The following is a 21,826-nucleotide window of genomic DNA, read 5'->3' as shown; positions in this document are numbered from 1 at the left end:
CAGCTGTGAGACAGCTTTGTGACAAAATTATGTCCAGAAGGGATTAGGGATTAGCCCTTGGAGATGAATAGGTGGAGGCATGCATGGGGGGCTAGTTGTTCAGGAGACACTCTAGAATTCCTGTCTTCTAGACAGTATCATGGAGGAGCTGTCTGTTGTACGTACCGCAGACCAATTAACAAGTTTGATTCCCAAAAGTTATCAGCATGTTTGCATGTCTTGAACTACAGTACTGTCTAGATTCTGGCTTGTTCAGTAGGAGCTAGTAAAATTACAACAGTATGTAAGCTAAGAACTGAACATTCTATCATTCACTGGTTCAAGCATTTAGTACTAATGAACAAGGGGTATATTGTGTCTCAAAAGCTGTTGGATAGAATATGATGCATGAGTGCCGAGGGAAACAGAAACTGTTGAATTTGTATCTCATTTTAAGTTTTTCTCTTCTTCAGTGCCTGTATGGTGTATTTATTCTTTTCTGTGTATAGTAGGCATGAAACATTGCAACAGAATTTATCACAGCTGTTTCACGTATGCAACAACTGTACTCCTTTACTGGTAAAGACTAAAGGATTCACAAAACATTATTAAAAAGAAATTGTATGAACAACATGGTTCATCAGAATATAGCTTTTTATTTATCTTCCTCAGTCTTCTCTATGTATGCCTTTTTTCTATGCTTTGCTCTGTTTTTGGTTTCCATCTTCCCACTCCCTTATATGGAGGAACTGAAGTCTTAGTTTACTTTTCTCATCCATGTTTTGCCTTCCATTCTCAAAAAGAGTATTTTAATATAACTTGATAGCATCTTGTATTTGTCTGTTACTAAGGCAATATATACAAAAAGGTACACAAGAAAAGAAAGTCAGAATTCAGTGCCCATGTATGTACCTACCTCTCAAATGCTTTTCTCATTCATTTCATTGCTTATTTTTCCACCAGTGACAAAATACAATACCAAGAGCCAAGGCTAGCCCATGCTTCCTGGTACAGGGTCTATTTTCAGTGTGTTAGAGCTTTATCAAGCATCAGCCATTTGAGATGAAAGCTTTACTGCTTCACATCCTACCCAGCATAATAGCATAATTATTCCATTCTTCTTCTAAAATTTGTTGACTGGTTTTTTTGGTTTTTTTTTTTTTTTTTTTTTTTTTTGGATGTGGAACTTTAGAGGACAGAAAGAAGTTGTTTTGATTTCCTGTTGATGCCAGATAATTAAGGTGTTTCCTAGAAAATGACTAGTGAAGAATATTTTTCCTTCTTTTGCCAGAGCTAACAATTCTTGTCCCTGTTTCCCTGAAATTTTTTCTGACAGCTGGAGTCTCATTTTGGAGGCATTTTGAATAGAAGTCAGTGGCTATATTCAGCAAACAGCCTAAATGGATGTACTGATCTCTTCTTGGATAGTCTTGTGTTTAGGGCCTTCAGCTGTACTTGAAGTATGGGACAGCCTTGTCTAATACTTTTTATTTTTATACCAAATCTCCCACACAAACCCTGTAACCTCAAAGGTTATGAAACAATCTGTCCCACCATGTATGTACTTAAAATATTTTGTATGGAACGGAACAGCTTTGACAGGAAATGTTCTTTTTCTAAGATATCCCTTTCTGTGCAGAATCCCTGCTGTGAAGGAGCAACCCCTGCTTTGGGATAATTACCCATTCCATTTAATGTGGACTAATTGTGAGTGTAGTCACATTTAGAATATATAAACTCAGCCATTTCTATATTCCCTGGCAACTTTAACATGCATTAGTGGATAAAGTTTTGGAAGAAAATATACCTTTCTTTCCTGGTTTTGTAAATGACCCCTGAAATTGGCTGTTTTGGTTTGGGTTTTTTAATAAAACCAATTTGTCAGATTCAGCCCAGCATCATAGATGCCATTAGAGAATGTAAAATTGCTTTTTTATTATATTGATTGTTCCCTCCAAAAGTGCATCTAACTGTAATTCTAGTATTTCTAATCTGCTCAATGAATACTTGAGTTTTTTCAGAAAATAAGTCAGGGATTTCTCTTTTCATGTTTATTAAAGAACAGATGGATTTAATTACGACTTTATAATCATTATGGTATGATTATTAGAGATGCCTCTGCTCAAATTAAGATGCAAGTAAGGCCATATGCCAAAGCCAATAGTACAGATTTTATTTAACTGTAAATGTGAAATAGAGAAAGGGAGAAAGAAATACAAAAGAGAGGGCGGGAGGAAGAAGGAGAGTGAGAGACAAGTTAAGTAGAAAGAGCCACCACCCCTGTGGATCCAGTGGCATCCTGTTGGTCCCTTTCACCCTGAGCTTGTAGGTGTTGGGGTCCTATGGAACACAGAGTTCTGTGGATTAATATAGTTCAGGTACAGGTGGGAATGCCCAAGCACCTCCCCTGAGGTGGGAGATGTTTTACTCTGTCATTTGCAATGAATCTGTTGCAACACCTGAATCAAGAGCAATCCTCTGGTGGAAGGCCTCAGGAATGAATGAGTAAGGGGCACACTTCCCTGGTCTTTTGTGGTTTGTGACACCTTCTAGACATGACAGCTGCCTCTCATGTCAGAGCAGTTGAATGTCCTGTGGAAATGGGACCTTCTGGGGGGTGGGAGGGAGAGTTTTACAGCTGGGCCAGTTTGTGTAAGGGAAGACAACTGGCATGGTAAAAAGCACTATTTTTTCTCTGCTGGGTCTGCTTCTTATCTGGCCCAAATCTCATCTTTTAGCCTTCAGTGGTGGATGTTCAGCCTCTCTGTTTTCTGAGGACCAGAGGCTTTGTCACCACCTCCCCAAAAACTCCCCTTCTGCTCCCCCTTGGTTTGTGAGAGGAGAGCTTGCAAACCTGGCCTCAGCAAACGAGTCTGTGGGCTGTGGCCTGCCCTGCCTTGTTTGCTCCTCCTTAGACCTGAGATACTTGGACAATAGTACGGCTTTTATCTTATCTCGAGTTCCTGTCAGGTGGCTTAACTCACTTTCCAGCTTCCTGAAATCAGGAGGCATATATCTGGAGGGTTGAGCTTCAGTGGTTGTAGATGAGCAGCTCCTTCTTTGCACAGTTTGCTGCACTGGGCAAAGTCCTTTGGTGGTCTTAACAGTGTTTAAGACAATTATAATTTTTAAGTCTCTTATAATAATAATATTAGCATTTGAAAAATTGTGTTTTCAAAAACATGTCACAATTTGGTAACTCAGTTTGAAACCTCTCAATGCCAGGTAGTTTAGCAACCATTCACTCTAAGCTCAGTAACCTGAAAAGGATACATGGTTGAATAATGTGCTGGGAATAAAAATTTCAGAATCAGCTAACTTAATTTCTTGAAAAATCTGTATCTCAGTATTCATGTCTAAAATATGAAAAATAAGCCTTCCTTAGGTCCATATGACTTTTGAAAAACCATGGATTTAAAAAAATCAAGAATCCAAGAGCTTCATATGCAGCAAAGGACAAACTTCATTAATACCTGAAATAGATACCTTGCTCTGGAGCAATTAAATAGAGACTCAGTTTCAACATCTTATTGTTTTCTGATTTTAGTTAAGTCAAATACTTATATTTATTAATTTCTTATCATTTACCTTATCTTTCCTTTTGAGGGGATGCCTTGTTTAAACCAGATAATTCTCTTCAGATTTTGATCCACTGATACTATTAATAGAAGTTTTTCTGTCACCAGTGTGCCTTGCATCTGGTGGCCAGCTACATCAAACAAGAACAAATTGTTTTATCAAGCATTGCTATGTTTTTAAAGGTCTGCTCCACTCAGAAAATAAAGATTCTACTGCTTCTGGCAGGAGAATGCTGAATTTTCCTTTAAATTCAATTTGCAATTCAAATAATGTCTTCAAAACAGGATTATCAAACATCAGGTTCATGCAGGATTCCTAAAACATCTTAATGCAAGTTGGCAGTCGCTTATCACACATTATTAAGCAGTTTTCAGAAATCACAATGTTGTCACTGTAATTAGAAGCCTCTTTATATTGTACTACATAAGTGGCTTATTATCTGAAAAGAAAGTTATTAATAGAAGGGTCTTAATTGCTGTAATTACATTAAAAGTAGTTTAGCTATAAAGCCCGAGAAAGCTCTAGCTGCTTTACAGACTTCTGTGTCTTTGGATGATCATTATGAAATGCCAGTGATTTTAAATTAGCTTTCAGAGATAATTATTATTTAATATGTAAACTCTGCATTACTTCATGTAGTATAGCCTGCAAATACCTTCTGCTTTGAGATTCTAATGTAGCTAAGGATAAAATTCTACAAGGCTGCCATCACAATTTCAGGGGGTTTTTTAAAGCTTTTTTTTTTTCTTATTATTAATTAATGATTTTCTTTTCTTTTTTGAAATGTAAGTGAACCTGGTGAGTAGCAGACCATCCAACTACCAACTATGTTGTAATCTTAGAATTACACAGATTGTACTCTTGGCATACTTTTGGGGGTCAGCAAAGGGAAAGTGATACTGTTCTCAAAATAATTTTTTTTTGTAAGTATTTTTAAGATTCTCACCTATAAAGAAAGTGAGAATTGAATTTGGAAAACCAGATCAGATTTCCAGAGCTGCTGCTGCATGGATTTGCAGTTGCAGAGTGGGATTTGCAGTTTTGTTTGCTCTCATTCATAGAGACATTACCCATGATGTGTCACAGCATACAATTGATGGAGGGGAAAAGAGTATTTCACAGAATCATTCAGATTGGAAGGGTGCTCCTGCTCATCTGCTCCAGCCTCTTGGCCAGAGGATCAACAGTATTGCTCAGGGCTTTGTCCTCTTGGGTCTTGAACATCTCCAAGGATGGAGTTCATGCAACTTGTCTGGGCAACCTGCTCCAGTGCTTAATTATGATGTTTTCCTTGTATAGTCAGGGTATCCCATCTTTTGAGTTTATGGATGCTCTTTCTCATTTTCCCACTGTGCCTTAGGAAAGAGCCTGACTCTGTCTCCTTGATAGTCCCTGTGTTCCACTGCAGCTGTCTCTTCTGAACAAAATAAACTCAGCTCCCTCAGTCTCTTTTCACAAGGCAAATGCTCCAGTCATTGATGATCTTGGTGGCCTTTTGCTGAAGTCTCACCAGCTGGTCAATGTCTTTAGTGTACTGAGGAGCCCCAAATGGAATGTGGGGAGCCCCTCTGAGAGTGGTTTAACAAGGATTGATCCCTTCCCTTTTCTTAGTACCTGCAGTCTTTTTTTTTTTCCTTTACAAACCAGTATGCAGTTAGCCTGAAGAATAACACATGATTTTTTCAACCCATTGTTGTGGTTTAACCCCGGGTAGCAACTAAGCCCCATGCAGTCACTCACTCACTCCCCCTCAGTGCTGGGAAGAGAATCAGAAGGGTACAACTGAAGAAAACTCACGAGTGAAATAAAAGCAATATAAGTAAGATAGACAAAGGGGGGAAAAAAGTAAGGAAAAACCCAAAAAAAGAGAAGGAAAAATAAAATCCAATATTATTTTCTTGGCAATGTAAAAGAAGACAATTGCTCACCAGACACTGACCAATGCCCAGTGAGGCCCCACCATCCTCCCTCCCTGAATTTTGCTGCTGAGCACAATGTCCTATGATCTGGAATATATTTGTGATCAGTAGATGTCATCTGTCCTGGCTGTCTTCCCTCCAAGCGTCTTGTGCATCCCCCACCTCCTCACTGGAAGAGGGAATGTCAGGAGCAGAATCAGCTTTGACTCTGTGAAAGCCCTGCTCAGCAGTAACTAAAGAAGCCCTGCATTACCAACATTATTTTCAGCACAAATCCAAAACAAGCTGCTGTGGAGAAAATTTACTCTATCCCAGCCAAAATGAGTGGAAACCTCCAGTAGATTTGCACAGATACCAACACAGGTACAAGAAAGCTCTGGAACATCTCAAGGCCTTCCTTAGCCAGCAGGCAAGGGTATTATTCTGCTAGTTTACCTGTTACAAGTAGTTCACTCTGCTGGGGTTGGCATCAAGGATGAGAGGAAGCAAGACACCTGAGGGACCAGAGGGAACTGTGACACCTTCGCCAGAGAGAGTCTGAAGCTGTCAGAACAGCTGCCTCAGGTTGTAATTTGAGATGCATCTAAATTGCCACTGACTTCCACAAAGCAGTTCCCTTCCTTCTTCCCTGTGCCCATGTGCCCATTTCAGTTCCACATTGCCATGGGTGGATCTGAACAAGCTTGTCTATCATGTGGCTCTGAAAAGAAGGTAATTGGCACCACTCATCAGGTATCTAGAAAGCAAAATGGAATGAAGAGTGGGGGTGGTAACTTCTCATAAGAGTAATAAATCCAGCTCTGGTAGTGCTGTTCTCTGTTCCAGAAGTGTACTATCCATTTCATTTGAAATTGCATACAAATACAAGCTCCAAGATGTGCCTTGCTTAAAAAGCTCAATTTTCCTAAAGCTTTATTATGTAAACAGCTTGAGTTTGTTACACTTCACATGGGGAAAAGGGAGAGGTATAAGAGAACCACTGATACAAGAAGTAGTACTATGGAAAAAACATGTTTTCTATTCCCAAAAAGGCAATCCAAAGATCTGTTTCTAGCTCTGAAGTAACTGCATGGCATCATAGAATTTATTTCTGTCATCGATTCGTAGAAGTGCTGAATAAAGACGTGTCTTTCTCATGCCACGATTTTATTACAGGTATAAATATCTCTGTATTCAATTTTTAAAACAATTCAGACCACTGAATTTTTTAAGGTTTTATTAAACCATTCCCTAAATATGAATGTGTTAAAGCACGTTAAAGCATGAATACCTTCCAGTTGCCTGAATTCTTGATTATATAGAAAAGACATTTTATTGCTTATTTTGGTTTGCCATTTGAGACAAGATTAGTTTATATTTTGAACAAAGTCCAAAGAAAAAAATTATAGTGCTAGCTAAAGGTCAGGGTTCTTTTTTGTGGAAGCTCTGTTGATAAATCTTCTTTACTAAACCAGCTCAGTTCTCTGACAAGTTTCTGATATTGTATTTGATTTTATAATTTAATTTAATTTGTTTAATTTCTTCTACTATTTTAATTTAAAATAATGTACAGTCATTAATATTGGTGCATTAATTATGAAAAATTAAGGAACAATCTTATTGAATCAGGAAATTGTAAAACCAGATGGCTCACAGTAATACATGAAATGCATCTAAAAAGGATGTTATTTTGGAAGGTCAAAGGAATATCCTGACACTGGGTGTTTCTTTATCAGCGTAGCGTTGATTGATCTCTTTTGTCTCAGCTGACAAAATGCAATGTTCACTCATTGTTTATGGAAGCAGAAACAGGGAAAACAGTGCCTACTGAAATGTACAAGAACTAAGGAGAGGCCTGGGAATAGGAAACACCTGTGAGAAAGGCAGGAAACAGTGAATTCAATGCTCCTCGCTCATTCACAGGGAAGGGAATGGTGACGGTTGTTAAAGTTGCATCAGTAAACCCTGTGGGCTGAGACAATGTGATCTAGTTCAGGCCTGCTTCCACTGTCTGCTTTGTCTTACTGTTAATGGAGGTCCACAACTTGTTCATTCATTAGTTTGTTGAAGCCAAGGAAGCTCTGGCAACTCATAAATGCAAGTCTTCTGCCTTGCTTTGCTTTACAAAGGGAGCAGCTTTTAACACAGCTTCATTTGCAAAACTCCAGGTTCAGAGTGTAGGTAGCAGGCATAAAAATCATCTTTATTTGGAAACTGAATAAACAAGCTCTCACTGTTAAATATAGACTCCAGTAATGCAGTTATGCTAGCACCTATTAAATGTCTGCTATAAGCACTTAAGTTTTGTGTGTGTGTGTCTGTGTGTGTGGTCTATGAACCCTGGGTGCTATGGACTAGTATTTGTAAAGGATCAGAAATTATGATGAAATGATGTAAATATTAGTGAAATATTGATTCAGTGAATCAAACACCTGCAGAAGTACCAGGTGAATTATGTGTGTACTGAGTTTCCCCCTTCTATGCAGAGGGGGAAATATCTTTTTGGGGGAACTTTATTTCTCCCTACAACTACCTGAAAGGACATTATGGACAGATTGGGGTTGCTCTCTGTTCCCAAGTAAATAGGGCCAGGACAAGAGAAAACAGCCTCAAGTTACACCAGGGACGGTTTAGATTAGACATCAGAAAAAATTCCTTTGCTGAAAGGGAGGTCAAGCATAGGAACAGGCTTCCCAGTGGAGCAGTGGAATCACTGTCTCTGGAAATGTTCAAAACACATATGGATGTGCTGCTTGGAGACATGGTTTAGTAGAGAACTTGGGTGCTGGGTTAATGGTTGGACTCAGTGATCCTAAAGGTCTTTTCCAACCTAAATGTATTTGTGATTCTATAAGTACCTGGGATGTGTGTGAGGCCAGACTTCTAGCCATTACTCTGTGATTTGCAATCCTGTACAAATGTACAGTACCACTCACTCTGCCTGGACGTGTTTTCAGTGGAAAAAGATTAAATATAGCTGGGAAATCCCAAACATATGGCATCATCTTTCCAGCATCAACCAGATTTGAAAAACAGGACAGGGACTTGTAGAAGACACTTGTACATACTTGTCAGCCCCACAGATACCGTGTTTGAACCACAGAGTTGTAGAAGCAATGACAGTGACAATATTTCATATACAATTCAGCTTGTTCATTTCTGACAGTGAACCTCTAGCGCACAGATGGACAGATTTCTCAGCTGTAAACATATCTGTGAAAAGTAACATATTTTCCAAGCTGCTTGAAAAGATATGTTTTCTGGAGATACTGAGTATTAAAAAGGCATAGGGCTCAGTAATGTGAAGACTTAGGGAAGGGGATTTTGTTGCAATGAGTTGTTACATAGGCCATGTTGTTAGTTCTGCTCATTCAATAGCCAGAGCACTGAGGTCAGCTGATGTATCATGAAAAGAAGCTACCAGTCAGTTCACAGTGGGGCACGTTCTGTCCCTTCATTGTGGGAGGTTTTATTATTATTTTTTCCCTGAGGTTCTAAAGATCATTTAGTTTTACTTTATTAAATATTAAAGCATCTGATTTACACAGTGAGAAATAATGTTTTTTAAATCAGAGGAATACCCATGCTACCGGTGTATTACTGTTTTATGTTAATTGGATGATGAAGAGGTGGTAGTAAAACACATCAGTAGCATCAGCTATGCAAAAGAGTGGACAGTTACTGCTCTCAATTAAAAAGGCGTTTGCTGCCATCTTATGGGCTTGTGAAGTATTTATTTTCCTAAAAGAAGTGCAGCACTATTATGAAAATTCTTTAAATTATTTTCCCTAATCTATAGATGATCTTGAAAGATCCTGTCCTGTCTAGAGTATTTTTTTTTTTAATTTTAAGGTCTAAATTCTTTTTAATTAAAAACTGCTTCATTTGGTGCTTTAAAGCTTAATCTTCTCAGTAGGTATTAACACCCCAAATACATAATTTTAACTTTCATTAATTTCAATTATGAATATTTTTGTATGTTATGAAAACTATTAATTATTTTAAGTCTTAAATTACTATTTTTTAAAACTCCATTAGCAATCTGGATGTCAGGCTTTTAACTTCCCAACCACTACACTGCTTTACACGTGTAGGCTTATCTGTTGATGGCTTCTCTATCTTCTGAAGATGTGTTGGCCTTGCCAGCTACTCTGGGGTGCCATACACAGGGAATGCCCTTCTCTTTCAGCAGGGGTCAAGACCATGTAAAACGTTTTCCCATTATAAACAAATACTCCTATTTAATAAAAGGTTTTTCTGTATCTTTCAACATATAAGTAACTGGTCCAGTAGAAATCGCGAATCAAACTATCTAAGACTTAAATCTCCAGACTTTTTAAATACAAGGGAGGAATAATCAACTATAAGCAGAGCTGAATTCTTGTATTTCTGTAAGTATGCTTCCCATTAAAGACAACAAACCCAAAACACAGTACTGTTTTTGACAGCTGTTGGGAGGGTATTGATCTGAATATGGAAAAGATTTTCTGCTGTACAGAATTTTCTGATATTTAAATCAGTTCTGTGTTATCTTAGAATAGACCAGAAGGTACAAATATTTTGTAGAAACAGACTCCAGAACAGTAAATATGCTCCTAGTTTAGTGTATTGAACTCATAAGGAACTCTTGCTTCAACAGGTTTTCTCATTTGTTTATGGAAGCAGAAACAGCTTCTGAAAAATAGATCAAGCTAATGTTGTGCGAGCACTTCTCACCTGGAATGCAAGAAAGTTTGAAAGGTATTCTTCTCTGGTATTGCAATTTAAACTTAATTTTTCTTCTTTTCACAGAAATTCCACAGAAGCTGAAATTAAGAACTTACTGTATTTTTTTTTTTTTCCTGGGGGGAAAGAAAAAGTTCTGTAGAAATCAGTATTTTCTCTCAGGCTGCTTTCCTTGAAAAGTCCTCACCCAGATTAACTTACAAACAAGTTTGTGATATTGCCGAGCTTTTCAGCCAATCTGAAAGAAAACGGGGTATATGGGGTTGCAAAAAGTTGACTTGCGTGTGACTTCTTTTCACTTCAAAAGATTTCCCTATCATTTGCACTTAAAACCTCCTTACTGTACTTTTTCTGGCTTGAAATGGACCAGTAGGGGACATTTCAGAAACATTATGTAGGTGTCAATTTTGATAAAATAATTTTAAAATGGATTTAAGAAAGAAAACGCGGACGTTTGATTTTCCTGCGCTCCCCATTCCAGCATGCCCGTGTTCCCTCTAGTGGCAGACTGCGGGGTAGGGCTGGCTGCTGCCGCGCTTAGCCCGGCGCACCCTGCCGCAGGATTGCTCCGAAATATCCCTGGGTGCCCACCCCCAGTCCCTGTGGGGCCTCCCCACTGAAGCCAGAACCCTGAGCCTCTTCACCCAGTATTTGCAGTGTCTTCTTCATTGCAGCAGGTTGTGCCTGGTGAGCACAGTGGTGTTAGGGAGCAGAGGAGTTTGCTGTCCCTAGGGCAAAGCTGCCAAAATCTTACCAAATATGGCCCATATTAAATACACTCAGAGAGGGGAAAGAATCATGGAATTCCCACTGGTTATAGAAATATATTCTTGTGTCTAATTCTCTTCCGTATCATTAGCGGGAAGGAAGGTGTGGTGGAGTGGGTGGTTTGTTTGCAGCTGTATTTCAGCTAGGAATAAATTTTTTCCTTTCAGGAAGTTTAGCTACATGATAAGCCTCATGAATAACATTGCAAGCCAAAATAGGATAACATGAATGTCACTGTATAAGTTTCCCTCCAACAATCTCAAAGAGTAATTATTGCTCCTGTTCTAGCATGACATGCAGTTATTTGTCATCAAGAAAGAGCTTATTTGTGATTAATTTGTCATTTCCTTGTCAATACATGACCAAAGATAGAAATGACTGAGTGCAACATGGCTTTTCTTCCCTTATACTTCTTGATCCTTCTCCTCCTAGACTAGACTAGGATAATTTGGCAATCAGTGGAGAGTACATAGGAATCTTTTTTAAGAAGAAGTACATGTGGGGCATGTACTCCCTTCAAGGCAACTCCCTTCTTAGTCAAGGGAACTAATGCAGGATATCAGGCTTAGAATTTCTGTGTTGAAATTAGGTTTCCATCTTTGAAGGAAAAAGTGGGAGAGAGAGTTTGCTTAGGGCAGGCATATAATCAGCATAGACTGATAGGTACTTACTGGAAATGTCCAGCTATTGCAGGCTATATTCCTGCCTCACTTTCTTCTCTAGATAGGCAATCTCTAGGAAGTGCTGGGGAAGTGCTCTCCATCTTGCATTCCCCTCTGCCTGTTTCTGTCCTGAAAATAGAGCCTATGGCAGCACCCAGCCTTCAGGGTTTGTATGGAGTTTCTGTGTTCTTTCAGGTAATTTTGGGGGGACAGAGGTCATGGATACTTTGGTTATCTCTTTGCCTTGGTAATAATTTTTTCCCTTCTATTTATTTCCATTATCCTATTTGCTGTCATTATCATGAATTTTATTTAAAAATGCATGTTTTTGAAAATAAACAAATCTGTCTCAATAGATTGCTAATGAAAACAGTGCCAAAAAATATTGCATCACCTATGTTCTCTATATTGAGGGCTGTTGGTTAAGGCTACATGTCTAGAATTTTCTTCCTTCTTAAGTTTTAGAAATGCTATTTCCTTGCATAAGGTCTCTTCCAGAGACACAGGCACACGCAGTCCCATCAAGTAGTGGCTAGGACCCTGAGATACTATACTTCATCCTTCTGAATATTCCACTTCTCTTTAAAGGTCTGCAGCATACTTTCTTAATCCTGAGTGCTTTATTGTACAAATATAGGTCCAGAATAAAGCATTTTATGAGTATCTGGTGATTTTGTTTTAATTTTGATATAAACCTGTAAATTTGGAAGTAGCTTTTTACATAATCAGACAACACAATGACTCAGCAGTTAAACCCCAGCATCTGCTACAGCAGCACCTCTTGGGAGTTTCTAACAAGAACTGGGTTGTTATCTGTTTATAAATCAGTCATGTTGAATAAAGAGGAAGTAACCAGTAAGTCAAGTGGGGAAGAATAGAAAAAATTCCTGTAACAAAGTAGGTAGTAACTAAAATGTCCATAATATGTCCTTCTTCCAACTTCAATATGACTACTGAGACAATCAAAAATTCTGGAAGAAGAGACAAAGTGGTCAGAAGCTTTGTCTCAGAGAATGCTCTAGAATGTCCTGTCGCAGCAGCCTCTATGTAAAATTCCAAGCTAGACCTTCTGGCTCATCTCTAAAGGCTTACAATACATTATGATGTTGTGTGTAGGATTGGACACAAAACCAGTTATGTTATGAAGAAGAAAATTATTAGGCACTATTAACAGTGTCCTCAGTTTCTGCCATTTGCTGATTATCCTTTTCAGCTTTTTTTGATAGCTGTTATAGTATGAGGATTTACTTTGCAGTGAGGTTAATCTATAGAAAAGGGAGGTTTGAGGTTGGGAGAATGCTTCCTCTTACAGTTCCTTCACAAGATTGTGCAAGCCAAGGGGCATCTTGAGGCACAGTATTTGTATGGGTGTGTGGGAAGTTGGGTATCTAGTCAGGGAAGTTTCTGGTGAAGCAATGTAATGAAAACGTGGGTAGAGAAGGGGAGCGTGGATGCAAATAAACTAAAATGACATCCTGGGGGTCTATAACTCACATTCAATCAGATTTTGTGATGTACAATGTTAAGATGGTAATGTGGCCCCCAGTGCACTCTCAGCAGGGGTTGGAGGAACCTTGGCGGCTCCTGTACACTCATGGGGTTTCAGTCTGGCACCTTTTGTGGCCTGTGGAAAGGCTGTGGCTTTGGCATCACTAACAGCACTTCAAAAACTTTGTCAAGTGTCAATGTATTTATTGTTCACTTGCCCTTCAATGTCAAAACTCAGAAACAGCAAACAACTGGGTATAGAAAGGATTTAGAAACCAAATAAGTTTCTTGAGGTCTCTTGACCTTTGGATTTGGATGTTGTTGGTAGGTGTGAAAGCCTACGAAATGGTTTGATTGTCAAAACCTGTTGAACAATATTTAGGGAAAGAATAGAAGTACTTGAGCAGGGAATTTCCAGGGCAGGTACATTACTTCTTATAAGCATACTCTAAAAACTCAGAAGGTATGAAACTGAAGGTTCTGAAGAGCTCGAAGTACTGGCAGGTGGTAGGCTTCTACAACTACATATCCTGGAATTTTCTAATGTGGCAGTATATTTCACAAACATGAATTGGCCTTGATCATACTATAGTTGATGTTTCTAAGAAACCCTTATACTTCAGAAGTATCCAGACCTGACTATATTTTTAGTATTTTGAAGCATATATTAGGTTCCAAACAAAGGAAAATATTTTGTGAAAATTTTGGAAACTTTTCTGGAAAAAAGTTTCCTACGGAAAAGATAACATGCCTGAGGAAAAAGCATATGCATGCCAACTTTGGAAAAGTTGCCACAAACTCAGAAAAATGGGGGATTGTAAACCTCTAGAACTCATATAGACAAAAAATATATTTCATCACCAAACGCAATAGAGGAAAAATTGGATTTGGAGCCATTTGCAGAGCAGGAAATATGTTTTGCATCCTGAGTTTTAATAATGAAATTGCAAATGTTATATTCTAGTTCTAGCCATCACAATGCCTGTTAAGCATACACACGTTTTACTGAAATATCAATCAAATATTATTGTCTGGGAAATGACACAAAGTGTGTATTGATTTGCTGCAACACTTAAAGTGATTAAAGAGACAAATAATACAATGATTTAGAATGTTATTAAAATATTCACATATTTAATTTTTGTAAATACAGTAGATCTTGTAAGAAAATAGTGATCAGCTGTATTCCTTTATGTTTATGTTTTGGTATTGAATAGTGTTGTTATTTTTTAGGCTAACACATGTATTTGGTTTTTTATCATGTGTAGCACTGGACACTTGCTAAAAGATGCTTTGCCATTTTTCATGGCCTCTTTAGCAGAATTATGTTAGAGGAGTAGCATTTTATCAATATTTCTTGTTTCTAATCTTAAAGTAATATCCTGGCATTTCTTTGAGAGGCTGACAGTAGTCAAAATAGTTACACTTATATATTAGTCATCACTTAACATCTCTGTTTAATAAATGGGGAACAAGTTTTCTGTAAAAAAGAGGAAGTGACTTTGGTTTATATAGCATGCCCTTGGTCTAAGGGGAGACAAAGACACCCATTTAGAACTGAAAGAGAACATGTTCTTTGTCTGAAAAGCCAATACAGAAAATGCATACAGCAAATAATGTGCCTGCAGCATTACTGAAGGTAATATTTTTTGAGAATATTTCTTCAAGAAATAGAAACAAGAAAACAGATATTATTGATTGAAATATATTACTTACTGATTAAAATCAAAAGAGATAACTTCACTTCAGCAAGCTCTGGCAGCTAAAATGTTTTTAAATTATGTGTTTTTATTTCAGTGATGTCCAGAGATGTTCTGAATTGGCTGGAGGTCATTGTAATGGAGAAACAGGAAAATAATTTCATTGCCATAAAATGCTTTGTATCATAGTTTAAGGGGCTAATGAAGTGAGCAAACTAAAGGGTTAAACGTGTTAACGTTTACACCAATGTGTTTATCTGTTTTATGAAGATGCTGTGAAGTTCTATATTAGGTACAATTTTTGCATGTCATATACTGAGTACATTGATGTTACTGCATGACTACTGTAGTGTTTCCTAAGGTTAGTGTTCAGACACAGTTCTGGCGCTCTTGGCTGAATCACATTCTTAGATGCATGCTGCTAGAAATCACAGTTGCAGCAGTGTGTGCAGGTGCACTCCTCAATACTTGGTGCTGGCTGATGCTTAGGCCTGAGTCAGCTTCTTGCTCTCACTCCAGCTGTGCATCTCCCTGTGTGCTGAGGGTGGGAAAAGGGAAGAGCAACTAGAGAAAGAGCCATGGCTGTTCCTGTGCTGCTGTCTGCTGCATTCTGCAGCTGGGTCAAGGCTGACGGCTCAATCCTGTTCAAGCTTTTTACAATGCTTCTATCATGTAGTGATGGAAGCAGCAGGAGTGGCTTTACATTTACACAGAATTGGTTTAGATTAGATATTAGGAAAAATTTATTTATTGTGATGGTGGTGAGATGCTGGCACAAATTGCCCTGAGAATGTTGCTGAGAAAGTTCTAGACAGGTTGAATGGAACTTTGAGCAACCTGATCTGGTGCGAGGTGTCCTGGCTCAGGGCAGGGAGGTTGAAACTAGATGATCTTCCAGATGCCTTCCAAACCACACCATTCCTTGATTCTGTAAGCTCTAGTGCTGTCTTTGGGGCTACACCTCTCCAAATGAGTTTTTCTGGAGGAAAGACTTCCAGCCACATTACACTTATTGTGTGAAGGTGAAAGCATAGTTAATAAGCCTTGACTCGTCTTCTCTTCATTTTTTGTTGTACTTTTGAAGAAAGAACAGCAAATCTGTTGTGGGATTTTGAAAGATGCAGAATATGATACAAGGATTTTACACTCAATTAGACTCAGGCACGCTGAATTTCTCTCACCTCTTGGCTACAAGTAGTAGGTATAGATGAAGGACATAAACTTGTATCATTCTTGCTGATGTTGGTCAGAAGTTTTAGAATGGCATAATGACCGACACAGAGTGTTATTGACTACTTGTAATAGCTAGCCTGGATACAAGGTAGTAGGAAAGTAATCTCTAACTGACGGTCAGAAGTTTCTAAGGCTGAGAGAAATGAAGCTAGATAAAAGACAGAGAAAAAAAAAATCAAATGAAAGCTTGTTCTTAAAATCTCTGATGTAGAGGAGGTAACGAGATCCTGATTCTTCTTTGGTCAATTTAAACTTAAAGTCCATTATTAAAAAAAACAACCCAAAAAACAACCCAGCCTCCCCTCTGCCCCCCCAACCCGAACCCCAAACTTATTTTTTTATTGGCATTTAGGTTCTGCAAATTTGACAGAGGCAGGAAGCCTATTAATGTGCTACTGCCCCCAGAGTGTCCTTAGAACTGGATGTTTCATAAAAAAACCCCACACTCAACAATTTATCATGAAATGCTAAAATTGCTTTAAAAAATCGGAGATGTTTTTTCTTTCCTAAAAGCGGTCACTTCCTTCATGTTTTCCAAAGTACTTAGGACATATTTTTCAATTAATAGCCATAATTATTAGAAAAAGTTTTAGCTTCTCAATGCATGTGGAAAGCATTATCTTTCCATGACATAGCTTACCATTATTCAAAGTAACAATTTTATTATTTCGCTCTTCTAAAAATTTGTCAGTGATTTTTTTCAATTTATTTATCTTTGAAAGGAGACTTCTTCCAACGTAAACCTGAAAAAATGGGAGGATATATTTATATCTACTTATGTTTTAAAAGATCAGTGTAGGAATTTTAAAAATAATGCAACTTTAGGCAATGTTTATTCATATTGCATGAGTGCTATTCCTGACATAAGTGGAGCTACTCAAAAAGTGAAGCACTGTTAAACATGAACAAAGACATCAAAACCATGCCCAGAATGTGTGGAAAATATGCAGTGTTCTGTAATTGCTCAGTTTCTGGTAATGGTTCTCTGTATATGGAACAATGGGTGTTTGGTTTTTTTATCATAGTTTTTAGCAGCACAAGATGACAATACTGAAATCTCCCACATCTATATTTGGACCATACTTCCTTCTTTCAAATGTCACTGCATATTTTTAGACATAAAGAAAGGGGGATCTAAATTCTTTCAACATACTGCAAAACATGTGATGTTTAAACATGCCCTTTTAAAATGGACCCTAATGTAGCTATGATTCCCCACCAATTCCTACTGGGGAAATAAGTCCTGGAGTCTAGGGTGGGGACCTGGGCTCCAAAAAGGAAATTTCTGTCTTGCATCCAAGGTTTTGATCTTCCCAGAGTGGAGATGTGCCTCCACGTGTGTGCTGTGGCCACAGAGGTGTAGCCTGCACTGACATTGTTGTGCTCCCTGCCCTCTTTGTGCCTGTTTGGTGCATGTGCACATCGTGGCACGCTGAGCTCAGCGTCACCCAGCCTGTGATGTGGATTGTACCTGGAACTGCATGGGCAGAAGTAGGCAGCATGCAGGTGTACAGGCACAGAATGCATTTACTCATCTCCATGTGTGTGTAGGGTGCAGCACATCCAGCTCTCCATGGCTTTGGAAGGAGCTTTGGGTGGGAAGTGTCATGAATCCTACTTTTCTCTTTGCTTACCTTCAATGACCAGAAGCCTTGTCCTTGTGGTGTAAGAAAGAAGAAGAGTTATATATGCATTTACCTGAAAAAAAAAAACTGCTCTGTTAGTTGGAGAAAAGATTATTGCAGGACTGGATGCCAAACGGCTAATTTAAAAATGAAGTTTGATGTAGATATAAGAAACTCTTTTAATGTCATGTATTTGAGTTCCAAAATAATATTCTTTTTCTCACTATTTTTGTATGGACTAATTTTTTTTTCTTAACCACATTTTTGTCAGTAGGTTGTTCCATAAGATTGTCTCTCTGTTGTGTTTCAATGACTCACCATTGTTTTGGGATCTTTGTGACCCTTTTCACTATAACTTTTGCAGTCTAACACAGCAAGTTTCTGTATTTACATTGCTTATCTGAGAATATGCAAAAATATAAGATGCTGTGTTCTTTGTCAGACTAAGGCCTTTGTGTGGCAATGTAATAAATGGAGAAGGTGGGAAAGAGAAAGACATGAATAGTCTGGAAGATGTAAGAAAAGCTAGAAAAAAAGCTATTTTGTGCATAGGTGCTGCCTGACTTATGCAATAAAATAGCATAATGATAAACTGTGAATATGTACATAAGATATGTTTATCTTATGGTTTAGATTTTAACATTACCATTTTGTTTTAGCTTTATTTTGCACTCAGTTTTCATAAATAAAGGTATATAAATAAATAGCAACAAAAAAAGATAAGTATAATTTCCTTATGCAAAGCATTTAGCCTGGTATATGCATGCCATTTTCTTTTCTGATGAAATACCAGTTTTTCTTTATTTTTTGTATTTCTATGTATTTTGTTCAACTGCTCTCAAAATTCTCAGTGGCTCTGTTTGTTAGGACCCAAATGTGTTGTGTGTGCCTCCTCCCCAGCGTGAAAATTGATAGTGGTTGTTCCATGCTGTGAATGCTGTAGGCCAAATAGAACAACTGTTTGCTGACCAGATACCACTCTCTTGTTAATAACAGAGAAATATCTATGACAGTTTTATTTTTTATGTTATCACTAGAACTTAAGGGTGATGTCTATGTTTGCACTGACTTCTGGCTGTCTTTCACTCTGCCACTTCCAAGTCATTCTTCCAGTTTAGAAGTCACTGTTCTTGCCTAAATACTCCCAATTGCTTTTTTGAAATTAGTATTGGCATAGTTAAATTTCTAAGTTTGGAAATACCCCATTGTTTACCTGTAGGTTGTAATTTTTTTCCTTTTGGCAACATTATTACTGATGCCAAATGCTAATTTGGAGTTATTTAATTTTTTCCCTTCTTCCGAACTGTCCTACTGAAAATAAGACAGAACTTGACTACTGCCTTTTCAGAAATGACTCAGTTTTCTCCTCTCCTGATTACATCAGTTTTACTGCTATGAGTTTTTCTGTCTTCTCAGACTTCTCACCTGCTCATGACACAGAATCAGAAAGATCTGATTAAAGTGGTATTTTGTCACTTTTTCAATGTCCTGGATATGGCCCATTCACTGGAAACTCTTTTTGCAACTGCAGCTATCATGGTAGCACTGCTTTGTTTCTATATTTTCCCATTCCAACTAAATTTTAAGGAAAAGAGGGAAGACAATAACCTCACTTTAAAGTATATAAGGAATCTACTGATGGAGGAAAAATCTTATGTTGGAATGGCTGAACCAACTTAATGTCTCTTGAAACGGGCTTGAGGGTAAAATTCCATGTTGGCAAAACTTTGTTCTCAGAGTGTTATGTTGACAGAAAGTGAAACCAGAGTGAAAGTGCAGTTCTAAGATGTTTGAGGTATAAAGTCCCTGGGGTATAAAGTTGTGTATAGTGATTTTTCTGTGTGAGCACTTGAACATCATGTGAGTGAGAATGACTCAGAGCTGTCTTTCCTCAACTGAATAAAATATCATCACATTTCCCAGTAATATGTGCCAGCCCTTTTTGGTAAACTTAGCTTATTTATTATATAGTGTGGCATGTATTAATGTAAAGTAAGACAGTGAGTATAATTCATAGAGGAATACTATTGTTTGGGGGTCTGCATGCTGTTAGAATAGTTGAGATTAAAAGAAAATAGTCACTGTCTTAAAATCATGATGTGCGGCTTCTAAAAAACACTGAATGTTTCTAACAGAGAGACATATTTGTCTAATAAAATTAAAAAGCCAGGAAAATTTGCATGTTATAAATATAAAGATTATAAATATACTGTATAATATGCAAAAATTTAATAAATGTGCATAAAATTTAATATATAATATGAATGTGACATAAATATAAAAGCAAAAAAAAAAAGCAAGTGACTTCTAATTTAGTAAACATAGTGAGAAGATAATAATAAAAACTGAAGTTGCATGTAGGCTCAGGCCTATACATGTTGTCACTGAGAAATGTCTAGTTTTCTGTGTAGGTATTTCTTTTACTAGAGCTTTTAAGAAGCATATAATACAAACATGCATCAGGAATAATATGGATACAGTTTATCACATAGCAGATCTGGGGAATGCATGAGATGATTTCCTGATGGCAATTCAAGTTGTTATTTTCCACGATTTTGTGAATGAGAGGCTCTAATGTTTCTGATTTTTGTTGAAGTGCTGAGAAATTAATTAATCTGAAGAGCTTAAATAAAAAATAAAATAATTACTGCATGTGCAAGACAAACAGAGAAGGTCGGGTATTTGTGTAAAGAAAGCAAGATTTAAAGTCTGCTTACATGAACTTTATGCAGATTTTAAACTCTGAACTTTTTATATTCTTTTCATGTTTTTACCTACTAATCTGCAGTCTTGTTTAGGATCTAACAGCAGAAAATCTGGCAGCAATCATATGCATGTGCTCCTCATTGCATGCTCGGAAAAAAATCTGGCAGATTAAAACCAGTTGCTAAAGAAGAACTGTGTGCCTGTGAATTCTCTAACTTTCTGCTGCTTCCTGGGAGGGTTATTCCCTGGGATGATCTGAGCATCCTACCCAACTCAGTTTCAGTCTTTTCTATAAGCATCTCTTTCCCCATACATTGATCAATCGTGGGCCAAGTTACAGAGTACCACTAAATTGCCTTCAATATGTATGGACTCTGAGGATTCAAATCAGGAAGTGCTTTATTTTTTGCTTTAGTTTGTTTTCTTCCCTCTAGCTCTCTGTGGTTCAAGTATGATGGCATTCATCAAAACTGGTGCTACCCTGTCAGTGAAATGGCAATACCAGCTTCCTTTAAAGGGTGCTTTTTGAAACCCCTTTCATGCTTCAAATTGCTCCAGGTGCCCGTGCTCACTCCCAGCAGGTTTCCCAAGCACAGCTGGGCACAGCAGAAGCACTATCTTCCCTTCAGAAGGACAAACAGGCCTATCTCTTTGCATCAATATTCACACTTTGCATAAGCCCCTCAGAAGAAGATTTCCATTTTTAATAGTTTTAATTAGCATTTATGAAAAACTGGTCTCACATGATATAAAGCAACAGATTAAATTTGTTAAGTGGATAATAATAGAATGTGGGTTGATTTGTTTCACTGGAGTTTAAAAGACTTTTGCTCAATGGGGCCTCCATGTTAATTCATTAAGCATGCTTTAGACCTTATGGAGATTTTTTTTTATTTAATTAACACAGATCAAACTCCCAGGAGATTTTATGTCCTCCACAGCAGTGTGTGATAGAGACAGTAATTTAAAACTTATTTATAGGTCTTTGTGTTAATTTACTTGAAAAAGGGATTAAAAAATTCTATGAAATCATTCTAATATGACAGAAGCTACTGAAGTACTTTAGAGTAGGAGCCAAATGTGCTTATAAATGATGGAAGAGCAGTGGCTAAGACTGGGCTTCAGAAGTCTGTTTTTTTTTCCCTGACAGCAATAATGGTTAGTTCCTGCTAAGCAAACCATTTGAACATTTTCTCCCCAGATGTTTTAACCCATGCTGCATAAGCAGGCCCTTAAGCTGGGTCCCAAGACCTCTACCCCTCCTTCTCACAGTGTTCATCAGTGGGCCTGGCTGAGCTCTGTCTCAGTGTAGAGGATGGGATGAAAATTTGTGGTGTGGTTAGGGCAATCTCCCGGGAAGTAATGGGTTACTGGTTTCAGCCTCAGCACCCTGAGGAAGTCCCCAAGAGTTGCTGGAGCACTGTAATAGCATCTTATATTTTCTTAATAAAAGGAAATCACTT

The 21,826-nt window shown here is 37.8% G+C and overlaps 1 protein-coding gene across 3 annotated transcripts in view; it reads left to right on the top strand.

Moving 5' to 3' along the window:
- The first annotated feature begins 14,635 nt into the window (after positions 1–14,635).
- TFEC (transcription factor EC) overlaps positions 14,636–21,826 on the top strand; it is a 125,953-nt gene continuing 118,762 nt past the window's right edge. For all 3 annotated transcript variants that reach the window (XM_059847139.1, XM_059847138.1, XM_059847135.1), the window contains exon 1: positions 14,636–14,738. In XM_059847139.1, coding sequence (XP_059703122.1) covers positions 14,700–14,738 — 39 coding nt within the window. In that variant the 5' untranslated portion in view covers positions 14,636–14,699. The remainder of the gene's footprint in view (positions 14,739–21,826) is intronic.

The sequence above is a fragment of the Haemorhous mexicanus genome, chromosome 5 (assembly GCF_027477595.1).
Source record: "Haemorhous mexicanus isolate bHaeMex1 chromosome 5, bHaeMex1.pri, whole genome shotgun sequence".
In the NCBI taxonomy this organism is placed as follows: domain Eukaryota; kingdom Metazoa; phylum Chordata; class Aves; order Passeriformes; family Fringillidae; genus Haemorhous; species Haemorhous mexicanus.
The sequence above is the reverse complement of the archived record's forward strand: the minus strand, read 5'-3'. Positions and strand labels throughout refer to the sequence as shown.